We start from the raw sequence: 11,214 nt of genomic DNA on the forward strand, positions 1-11,214 counted from the left end.
TGCAAATTCTTCCCCAGCTCCGCAATTCCCCAATGCGGACGTCTCAACTCGCGGTTTCTGGGTTTGCAACGATTCTCTCCTCACACTCGTCGCAGCCTGCATGCTCCACGACCACAACGAGGGGCTTTCTTCCTGTTTATTTCACTGTATTCAACTCGTTTACTTTCTTATGTGGCCTCGCATGTGCGGTTTTGTCGCATTCTGGAAGCAGGCGCCAGGCGCGTCTCTCACCCCGCTTGGATTCGGCCGCACGCTGGACGGTTCAGGAACCTTTGCTCCCTTTTCTCAGTGAAATTCCATCCCTCCCTCTCACTGCATCTTTATCATCGCTCGGTCTACACTTTGGATCAATTTCGCCGTTCTCTCGAGTAGTCTCAGTCTGCCTGTTCACGACAGCCGCCTCACGCAGAGACATGGAAGGCTTCTCACGGGCGCCCAGTTCTCCGCAGGCGCGCATCGCGCACGCTTCTTCGTCTCTTCTTTCCGCCCTCTCTCTCTCTACTTGGCTCCTCTGCCTAGCTCGCTGCCGATCTAACGCCCTGGAGTTTCATCGAGATCCCGACTGTCTGCCTCTCTGATCCCGCAGGCTGGGCTGCGCGAGCCTGCCTGCCGCTTCGCATCTCCCGGTCTTTATCCGCGGTTTTGTCTCGATGGCGTCGCGGAACCGCGTCGGGCTCTGGCGGCGGCCTACCGGTCCTGCTTCAACCGACGTCCTGTACCCCGCCTCCGCTCCCGCCTCTTCTTCCTCCTCTTCGGCCGGCGGGGGCGCGTGGAACTTTTCGCCTTCTGCGCAGTCTCTGAGTCCGTGGCAAGCCGGCCCGGGCGACCTCGACGGCGGGCTAGGCCCGAGGCCTCTGGAGCAGTTTGGCGGCGCCGCGCAGGAGAGCGGGGCGCTCGGCGACGGCGTGTCGGGTGTCTATACACCCCACGGCCGGCGTGCGGAGGAGTGCCTCTTTCCCGACTTCGTGCCCCGAACGGAGTTCAACCTCGACCGATCTCTCGCGTGGTTTCCGCCGCACATGAACAAGGCGACGGTCACGATTGAAAAGCGTCTCAAGCACGTGGATTGCGTCCTCGAGGTGAGACCGTGCGGCGCGGGGACTCCCTGCCGCATCAGCCAGCTGCGCGTGCGCGCTGTAGGCTTCAGGGTTTAGAGCGAGACACAACGCGCGAAACGCGGAGAAGATTGGCAGGCACCTTGCCTCGGCGGGCGCTTGAATTGCTGTATTCTGGGGTTTCGTTGCGTCCGTTCGGTCCTGGTCCTGTCATGCGAGTGGCGCTGTGTGTTTGTTTGGTGTCAGGTCCGCGACGCGCGTGCGCCGCTGACCAGCGGGAACGCCTTCCTGACCGACAGACTCGCGCGAACCGGAGTGAAGCGGCTAGTGATTCTCAACAAGGCTGACCTCGTCTCGAAGCGCGACGGCTTGGTAAGAGGGGAACTGCACAGCGCGCCTGCGTCTCTACTCTTTTGTGAAGAAGGGCAGCTCAGTCGACGCCGGAGCACATGCTTTGCTCCCACTCGTGCCGGCATGGGGGTTTGGTGGGGTGTCTCCTCTTCACTCCCTCGGCTTTCTTCGCTGAGGTGCTGCGCAGGTTTCCACGCAGCGATCCAAATGGCACACCGAATTCTTCACGTCCCGGTGGACGCGCGGCTGTTTTTCTTTTTGTGTGCAGCGCGCCCAGGCGATTCTTGAAAACGCAGGCCTGCCGGTGAGTATGCGCCCACTGCCAGGCAAGCAGGCGCGGGGGAGAGCGAGCAGCGAAATCGGCTGCAGAAGTGCTGAGATTTGCTGAGAGGCACCGGAAGCGAGACGCGGGGCAGCGGAGAGCAGGCGAGGGTTACATGCCGAAAAGAGACACACACAGAAACGACGCGAGCGAGAGATGAAGCGGGGGCTTTACGGAGGCAGTGCACCATCGCAGATAGACAGACCGAGGGAGATTAGGCCCTCCTTGAAGGCCTTGTTCACGTGCCAGGGTAGTCGTCGTGTGTCGTATGGCTGCCCTTGGCCTCAGTGCGAATAGGGTCCGGCTTGGGATTCTTTTGAAACGTCCGCTCTCTTCTGCGTTTTCAGTGTCTCCTGACCTGCGCGCCTGAGCTGAAGCGCGTGTCGAAAATCGTCGATTTCGCGCTCGAGAACGTGCGGCCCAAGTTCAAAACGATCGGCGTCTGGGCGCTTCTCATGGGCTTGCCCAACACTGGCAAGTCTTCGCTCTTGAACGCCATGAAGCGGCTAGCTCTAAACGTAGGCGAGGCGATGCGCAAGAGGACTGAGGGGGCTGCTTTCCGCGGCGGCGGGCTCGCGCCGCATCTTCGTCGTCGCGATTCTGCAGTCACGCGCATGAGTCTTTCGCGCAGCGCAGTTCGTGTGCAGCTTGCTTAGGAGCTGCCTTGTTGTACTGCTCAAGTGTGGATAGCTCCCTGCGCGCCTTTACATCTGTGTCTCCGTGGAGATGATCTCGTGCGTGTGTCGGTCGCCGAGATCTGTTTTGGGGGGCACACGTGTGTATTGAGGCTGGAATGCGCGCGCAGGTTCAATGCCTGGTTGGCCTCCGCCCATGGTGCGCCGCGCGCGCGGCTCCTTTTGCTGTTTCACGTCTCGAGTGTTTTTCGTGCGTCTTGCCTCGCAGGCTTCGCGCTACGGCAGCCCCAGCAGCAAGCTCGTCGAGGGCGTCAGTAAGTCTTCCTAGCTTTTAAGACGCTGCGTTTCCTCGCGCGTCTCTGTCTTTTTTCAACCTCGAGTCTGGCCGTATTCACCCGAAGTGTTCTTTCTTGCTTGCGGTGCTTCTCCAGTTTTTCTCGGTTGTCCTCTCGGGAGGTCAGAAGAACGCGCAGCCCTATGCCGCTTCGAGTTTGACTGGCGCGCCTGCGAGCGGCGAGGCTGAGCGGCTGGGGAAGGGGCGAGACCTCAGGCACGTTATCGCAGTCTGCGGAAGGCCGTGGAGTCTACCAGCCGCAGCGTCTTTTCAGTGCATCTAAACTTAGTGAGCTGGAGCGCTGGAATGCGGTGCTTAGGCCCATGCGTGTGGGCTAGTCTGGCGTTTTCGATTTCGCGGTTACCTTTTGTGGGTGCGGCAGAGCGAACGCGCGCGAAACAAGGGAAACTACCTGGCCTCACGCGAGAAGTCTCCGCCTTCCAAATCTCCAACAAGCCGCGGCTCTACTGTTACGACACCCCCGGGATCATGCTACCCAAGTCAGAGAACTGATTTCTCTTGTCGCTGTGGGGGTCACCGCGAACTTGACTGTCATGACCGGATTTGCAGCAGCTGCGAAGCAGACAGACGGGGCCGTGAGCGAGGGTTCCGTCGGAGTCGCGACTAATTCAGTTAAAAAAAAACTGCGATCAGCGTACACGCGTTTCACGTGCTAGAAAAATACTACACACACGCTATATATATATATATATATATATATATATATATATATATATATATATATATATGGGCATGCAATATGCAAATATGTAAGTATGTATGTATTTACGGGCCTGTGGTCGTGTACCGACACAAATGTCAAAGGCGCGTAATATCAATGCATACTGACTCGAGAATCGGCATTAGGGGATACATCGTCATGCAGATATCGCCTTCCGACGGCAGCGCTCGCTGAGGTGCTGCACATCAAATATCTATCCGCAGATTTCTGAACGCACGCGTGCGGGTTCGTCGCCGTCCGTTGCGCCACAAGGTGCGTTATCCGCGGTCCGCGTGTCTTCTGCGTCTCGGCGGTGTGCAGAATGAAGGACGCCGAAGTGAATCTGAAGCTGGCGGCTTTGGGCTGCATTGAAGATCATAAGGCAGGGGAGATGTACGTTGCCGATTATATTCTGTACCACCTCAACCGCATGCGCTGCTTTTCCTACGTCGATGTGCTTGGCCTTTCGAGCCCTAGCAATGACATTCAGGAGGTAAATGCGCGGAAAAGAGTGTGCACCACCCGATGCTCTGATGTGTTTTGAACGACGACAAGCATCAGACATGCCTCTCCAGGTCTCTTCCATCCACGCAAATACCATATGAAAGTACATGTGTATATTCAGATGTGCTGAGGGGTGGGAAGATGGATAATTTGGGCGGATTTGCGCGCTGTCCGTGAGCAGCAGGCGCCGCTTCTCTCGTGTTTTCTAGATGTTGCGTGTTGGTCGCGCTGCGGCTCCTTGGGGGCGATGGTTGTCCGAAGCGCCCCACAGAGACCCCAAGGTGGACTCGCTTTCGCCGCAGAAGCGGGATGGTGCAGGGGCGTTTGTGTTCGCTTGTGCTTCCGCGTGATGTGTTAGGTCGCTGCTCACATTTTCGACGTGGCGTACGCCCTCAAGACGAACCGCAGGCGCGTGCCCCCGGCTCCGGACCTCCTCAGCGGCTGCCGCTTCTTCACCGAGATGTTCCGGGGCGGCAAATTTGGATTTTTCTGTCTCGACCATCTCCCGGCGCCCCAGGGGCTTGACGGCGAGCCGCGCTCACGGAGGTGAGCTCTGCGGCGAGAAGACCAGGAAAACCGAGCATATTTGAATATCTCTAGGCCACACGCGCCTCCATCACGGGCGGGGGCTGGTCGTTATATGCGTTTCTGTGTTAGCAATCCGCGTTGATGAAGATACAGAAGCAGGTTTGTCTGCATCTGGATTCTTTAAAGGTATGCGGGTGGCACAGCCAGTTCTGGAGGAAGCTAATATCGAGAATGCCACAAGAAAGCCGCTATCTGAGGAGAGACAGTCATACGCTTATATGCTATCGCACATGTTCTACGCAAAGAATGCGGGAATACCGGTGAATATATCACCGTGAAGGTATTTAGTATACGCGCATGTAGGAGAGAGTCTGAGTCGGCATCCAGTTCCGTCGTAACTCGCTCATCAGATCTCACAGTAATCTGTCGGCGGGAATATATATTCTTGTATGTATGTGAGCATCGCCAGGAGTTCACGCCATTTTTTTTGTGTTTTCTTCTTTTTTTTCAGCGAGCCACCGGGGCCGTGGGGTCCGTGCAGTGCGGGCGCTCCGGTGCCAGGTCTGCTTTAAAACGAGGGAGAATGCAGGACAAATTACAGCGTTTTTTCTGGCGAATAGATCGCTCGTGTTCTTTCAAGTGGTCACGTCTAAGCCACAGATTCGGAGTTGCACTTCTTGAGTTCTCGGCACACAGAGGCGGTCTGCCTCCCCCTGGCCCCCAGTCACGCGTGCCTCGCTTCACTGTGTGACTCTCGTCTTCTTTCTCTCGAGTTCTCATCCCTGACTGAACCGTCGGAACGCCACAGAAGTTCTGTATCTCGCGCTCTGTCACGAGTGTTTTCGCCTATTCACAGCGATGTCGCTGCGGCGAGTTGCGGGCATATATCCGTCCGCTGTCGCCGTTTTTTGTCGTGTCGTGTTTGTGGAAAAGACCTTTTGGCTGTGCTCGCGATCGCATGCGGCAATGAAGAGTTCACTGTATTCCGGACATCCCGCTGCCTGGTAGAACAGCAGGATGAACACCTCGAGAGCGGAGCAACTGGGCGAGAGTCCCCCCCCCGCCCCCCCCTAGAGTTCCGCATGCTTTCTAGACCCGAAACGAAGCGTCTTGACCACAGCTTTAGTTGATTTGAGGAATTCGAGGGTTGAAGATTGGTAGTCCTTGCAGCCGACGCTCAGTCTAGGCAAGCGGAGCCAGGGGCTTTGCCTCTCCGCGGTCAACTCGAGAACCAGATTTTTCGAAAAGACAAGAGGTCGGCGTAGGCCCTTGGAGTGAGGACTGGCATGGAGAGCCTTTCTCGGCGATGCGTTGAAGATGCGCTTGTGCCGTTGCTTTCAGGAGCGTACTGTTAAATTCGAATATCTTATACTTCACTTAATTAGATTACCGGAAGGTCGATGCACACGCAAGGCATACGCGTTCAGGCGCCCGGCCTCGCGGGGTCTGTCCGCTTTCTGGATGCTGGCTTTCTCTCCTAGTCGGACGTCCTGCCTCTCTAGCGCAGAATCGAGTGCGAGGGCATCATCTGCGTCCTTGCATCTGCCTCTCTCTGGCCTCCGCTTTCCCAGACTTTGGGTCTGTCGCGATTTCCAAAGACCCGCTACCCTTGCAGGCGTGATCTAGTCTGCTGCTGCGCACGAGGCGGCAGAGACCGGTCGTGCTGCAACTAGGGCGCTCCTGTGGTGTCGCGAAGCTCCTGACCACGCGTCGTCCCCCCCGAGACTTGAATGTTCTCTAAAACCGCCCTTGACGCGTTCAAAGCGGAAGCCGGGTTTCCCGTTACCCGAGTCGCGACACAGGGTGACTGTAGTGCCGCAGGTTTCTAACCAAGGATCGGCTCGCTGCGGCGGAACATGATACTACGTACGCCTCAAGCTCTTTGCTGAGCCAGGTCTTCTGCCGTTAGATTCTCCTCGCCATGTCTAATAGGTTCGGTACTTCGTACGTTCTCTGCGGTGCGTGCGCGCGCTCAAGAGGCGTCTGCTCCACTCCGTTCCTGCGTGCTAAAGAGACTGGAACTCGACAAGCAGTCCTGGTACATCCTACAGCAGGGAAACTTGAGGCAGGGAGACTCGCTCCCAGTGACGCGCAGCTGGAGAGGCGCCCGAGATCGAGTGGCTACCCCACGCTGCGAGATTGCACGTGCCCGCGCGGCTGCCCTGCTGCTAACAGGCCGTGGTGGAGAGGCCGAGAGAGCGTCGTCGGCTCCACAGCAGGATTTAGCGGAGAGAGGAGAGAGGAATCCAACAAGGCAGCACACAAGTGTCTGAAGGCGCCACGATGTATCAGACCTGAATGACTGTCCGTGTGGGGTCACACTGGCGCGCTGCCCCCACGCGAGCGCTGGAAGGCGAAGAAGACTCGACTGCAGTCGTTTTCGCCCCTCTGCGGCCGGGTTCCTCCGCATTTTTCACCTTGTGAACTCGAGCGACGTGTTCCAGGTCTGGTGACAACCTGCGGCTTTTCCTGTTGGCGGTTTCTGAAGAGAACAGCGTTGTGAAGCTACTTCGGCGCGCGCCCGCCGCCGCCCGTTTACATGCAGCGGCTCCACGCTGTCTCCCTCCTCCCTTTGCGCGAGCGCGAAACCCATGCACAGCGGAAATGAGGCCTGGTCGCTGAGAGAAAGCGCGCTTTTCGACTGGGAATTCCACCGTGAAAAGAGTTCCAGGCAGCAAATTGACTGCAAGCGCTTTTGAGACGCGTTCTGCTCTTTCGGCCGTAACTGCCAAGCATTCTCAGGGGTGCTCTGCGCGAGTGAGCTCGCTGAAACCTTTCTCGTTCTCTGTCTCTGTCCCACCCGCTAGGGCGACAAGTTGCAGAGAATTTTCCCGCAGTCTCGTCTGTTCTCTCTTTTCTCTGCGTCGTCTTACTCTCCTCCCTTTGCACCGTCTTTCGTCTCTGGTGGCTTGTGGTGGAAACGCTCTTGCTCCCGGTTTAGCTCCTTTCCCCATTTTTGCTGTTTCACGTGTATGTACAGCTCATCGTGGTGAAGACCGGCATTCTGTCGTCAGTTCCTGCGCTTTCGAAAGCGTAGTTCTGTCGTTCCCGTCTTCTTTTTTCAGTCCTTCGTCGGCCCGCGGATCGTGTCGCTCGTCTGACGCCGACTCCCCGTTGGTTTCTGGCCTCCGGTCGCGCGCCGTGCCTCTTCGTCCCTGTCTGCGTGTCTCGGACCTCGCTGTGTCTCGATTGTTGTCATTCCATTCTCCTATTCTTCTTTTTCACGCAGCCTCCCCGCCCTCCTCTCGGGTTTGGCCCTTTCTTCTCTTCTCTGTCGCTTTCGGATTCAAAATGGACGGCGAAGGCAGCAGTGGCGTCAACGGGCGGGTCGTCGTACCTACCGGTGGCGCGCGGAGGAACCAGCACCAGGGGAACAGCGGATCGCGACCAGCGCCTGCCTGCCTCACGGCGACCGTTCTGCCTTGCGACGATGCTACGAAGGCCGAGTTCGCGCAGGACTGGAAGGACCTCGAGCAGGAGGACCTCTCGTCTGCGGACTACTACTTCAACTCCTACGCCCACTTTGGTATCCACGAGGAAATGATTAAAGACTCCGTCCGCACAGGTACGACGCGAAGAGTACGCGGCGCAGAACCGACAAGTCAAACATCCCACCACGCAGGGGAAGGGGGGGATGCACGGTGGGGGGGGGGGGGGGGCGAGGGCCGTGCCATGCGGAGGGGCACAGCGGAGACGAAGCCACGTCAAGCTATCCCCGCCGGAAAGGGGGTGGGTTTTGATGAGCAGACATAACAGAAATGTGCTTCAAAGGGTGGAATCGGGTCGCCGCCGGCGCAGAGAAAACCGACGACGAGGCAGCGGCAGCCCGAGGAGTGGCGCAGAAGGGCAAAGTCCCCACGAGGTGAACTGGGGCGCGTGCCAGTATCCTGCCGCTTCAGAGGCTTCGAGATCGCTTGGAGGGCTGAGATGGTCTTATATGCTTCACGTTACGCTGCGAAAAAGGCCAGGTGGTGGGGGGTGGGGAGAGGGTTTGAAATCGGAGAAGGCAAAGGGGGTTTGCAAGGGCTCGCGGTCCGATCCGAAGGCCGTGGTTCCAGGGCTGGCGACGTGGCTGGTAGGAAGATTGAGCACACGCCGCCGCGGGACTTCCTGATTGTGCGCAGATCTCTGAGCTGTTAAGATACTTACGCTAAAAGAGACTGGTCGGTCTGTCTACTTTGCCCCTCGGGCGTCTCGGAGCGGGTGCGGTGTACAGACACCTCAAATCCCGTCCACACACGCGTCCATCTACGCGCATCCATCGACCGCCATCTGTGTGTCTATATATGTTATATATATGTATGTAAATGTGTGTTTATGGTTGTGGCAGCTGCTGTGGGGCGGCGTGTGTTGTAGCGTGTATTTTGCGCTATGCTGTGTGCCTTTTTGTCTTTTCGTCTGCAGGGTGTTACCAGCGCGCGATCTGCCAGAACGCGCACTTGTTTGCGAACAAGGTGGTTTTGGACGTGGGCAGTGGGACGGGGATTCTCTGTTTGTTTGCGGCGAAGGCGGGCGCGAAACACGTGTACGGGATCGAGTGCAGCGAGATTGTAAACATCGCGCGGAAGATCGTGAAGGAGAACGACTTGGAGGACCGTATCACCTTCATTCAGGGCAAAGCCGAGGAAGTCACGCTGCCAGTCGACAAAGTCGACATCATCATCAGCGAGTGGATGGGCTACTTCCTCCTCTACGAAAGCATGCTGGACACTGTTCTCTACTGCCGCGACAAGTGGCTGCGCTCCGGCGGCCTCGTTTTTCCCGACACCGCTGCGCTGTACATCGCCGCCATTGAAGACGCAGACTACAAGGTAAGGGAGCAGGGGGGGGGAAGGAGGGGGGATGGTTTCTTTGTGGAGGAGGCCGCCTCCGACGCATGCAGAGGTCGCTTCGTGCGCAGAAAGATGCATTTTTCAAGCGAAGGCGGCTGTGCACGCGGGAGGCCGTGGAGAGAGCATGCCTGTTTCTGCACTGACGGTCGCTGAGTGTTTCGCGTGGGTGCTGTCAGGAGGAGAAAATCGGCTACTGGGGTAACGTCTACGGCTTCAACTTCTCGTGCGTGCGCCGCTGCGTCATGGAGGAGCCCATCGTGGACACCGTCGACGAGAACGCGGTCGCGACGACTTCCTGTTGCGTCTTGGTGAGTTTTCTCGTTCGGTTCCGCTTCAGCCGCAGTCGAATCTCCCAACAAAAGAGACACTGAGAAGTGCCGGAGAGAGGCCGAGAGGGGCGGGGGCTGGTGGTCTTTTCTGGTGTTCGCCGCGGGGAGAGAGGGTCACGACGTGCAGAGAGAGAGAATGCGTGTCGCTATCCTGTGAGCGGCTCGTCCTCATTTCCACTGTTCCTCGAGGGCGACTGTTTTTCTTTCTGCAGAAACTCGACTTGGCGACTTGCACGAAGGAGGATCTGGACTTCTGTGCGCCTTATCAAATCACCTTGAGACGCAAGGATTTCCTGCATGCCTTCGTAAGTCTGAACGGCCGCGCACTGGCGCCTTCGATTTTCTCCTCTTCCAGCCCCTCCTCGCGCGGTGGTCTCCTGACGCTATCCTTCGCGGTGGAGTCGTCTGCTGCCGCAGTTTGACCTCGGGGGGGGAGGGGGGAGGGGAGGCGGCGTCATCTGCGAGGTCACTATTGGTTCTCGCCGCGGTGCGCACGGCCTGCGGGCTTTCGCGTTTCATTTGACTCTGCGCCGCATGCGCCGCTTGTGTTTTTTTGCTGTGGGGCGTCTGCGCAGATTGCGTGGTTTGACGTCTGCTTCTCTCAGTGCCACAAGCCCGTCGTGTTGAGCACAGGCCCGCACTCGCGCTACACGCACTGGAAGCAGACTGTGTTTTACATGGAGGACGTGTTGGTGGCGGACGCTGGCGACAAAGTCGAGGGTATGATTGCTGTCAAGAAGAGCCGCAAGAATCCGCGCGACCTGGATATCAAGATTTCTTACGCTTTCAACCCCAAGCACTCGACCAAGGCGCTCGAAAACACGCAGTTCTACAGGCTGCGATGAAACACCGAGAGACCGCGTAGACCGCACGCGACGCCTCGCGCGGCTCTCACTGCGTGTCTCGCTCTCGGACACGCGATGCGTCCCGCCTCGTGTGCGACTCGTGAGGAGTCCCTCGAGGACCTGTTCGCCGTGCTCTGCTCCCTGCCCGCCTCGCGGTCGCGGCGTGACTCTCTCTCCTCTGCGACGCGGAAAGCCTCTCGCCTGAGCAACAGAGGGACGGGCCGCCGCCTCTCTGCACTCCAGGTAGCCCCATGTTTTTGTAAAGGTATCCGCGGTAGGAAGACTAGGCCGTGGCGCCTCGCCTGCGGGCATGCGCGTGTGCGCGCACAGCGAGGCCTCGCGTTTTCTCGGCCGCCAGTGACTCGGCGTGTCCGCAGTTGAGGCTCTCGTCTGTGCCTGCACGCGCCAGACGTGAAATCCGTTTTGTTCGCTCTCGAACAAATCTGCGCCTGCGCGTGTCACGCAGCGCATCGTTCTGAATCGCATCCATGCACTTTGCAAGTCAACAGCTAAACAGAAACCTGTCGTCGTCGCCCAGACGCGGCTCGGAGACGGAAACCCGAGGCAGGGATCTGGCGAAAACTCTCCACGCCCGTACCACCGCCTGTTTCGTTTCTCACGCAAAGTACACTTCGAGTAACGTCACACATCATATGTATATATATCTACGTTTCATCCGTACATACATGTGTTCTAGCAAAGATAACCAGGTACTGAGGTATGTAGGTGCGTTTTGCATATGAGCGGTCACATACAGC

The 11,214-nt window shown here is 58.0% G+C and overlaps 2 protein-coding genes across 2 annotated transcripts; both read left to right on the forward strand.

The window, feature by feature from the left end:
• Positions 1 to 650: 650 nt before the first annotated feature.
• On the forward strand, positions 651 to 5,022 carry BESB_040090 (the record flags this gene model as incomplete). Its single annotated transcript, XM_029362595.1, has 9 exons — positions 651 to 1,079; positions 1,302 to 1,427; positions 1,675 to 1,710; positions 2,076 to 2,246; positions 2,632 to 2,677; positions 3,080 to 3,197; positions 3,740 to 3,911; positions 4,281 to 4,468; positions 4,962 to 5,022. 9 exons carry the CDS (start codon positions 651 to 653, stop codon positions 5,020 to 5,022), a joined length of 1,347 nt encoding a protein of 448 aa, XP_029221560.1.
• Positions 5,023 to 7,741: 2,719 nt separating this feature from the next.
• On the forward strand, positions 7,742 to 10,456 carry BESB_040100 (histone arginine methyltransferase PRMT1; the record flags this gene model as incomplete). The annotated part of the gene is made up of 5 exons (XM_029362596.1): positions 7,742 to 8,015; positions 8,855 to 9,261; positions 9,459 to 9,590; positions 9,824 to 9,916; positions 10,187 to 10,456. The coding sequence occupies 5 exons, from the start codon at positions 7,742 to 7,744 to the stop codon at positions 10,454 to 10,456; spliced, it is 1,176 nt and encodes a 391-aa protein (XP_029221561.1).
• Positions 10,457 to 11,214: the final 758 nt, after the last annotated feature.

The sequence above is a fragment of the Besnoitia besnoiti genome, chromosome II (genome assembly GCF_002563875.1).
Source record: "Besnoitia besnoiti strain Bb-Ger1 chromosome II, whole genome shotgun sequence".
NCBI classification, from domain to species: Eukaryota; Apicomplexa; class Conoidasida; order Eucoccidiorida; family Sarcocystidae; genus Besnoitia; species Besnoitia besnoiti.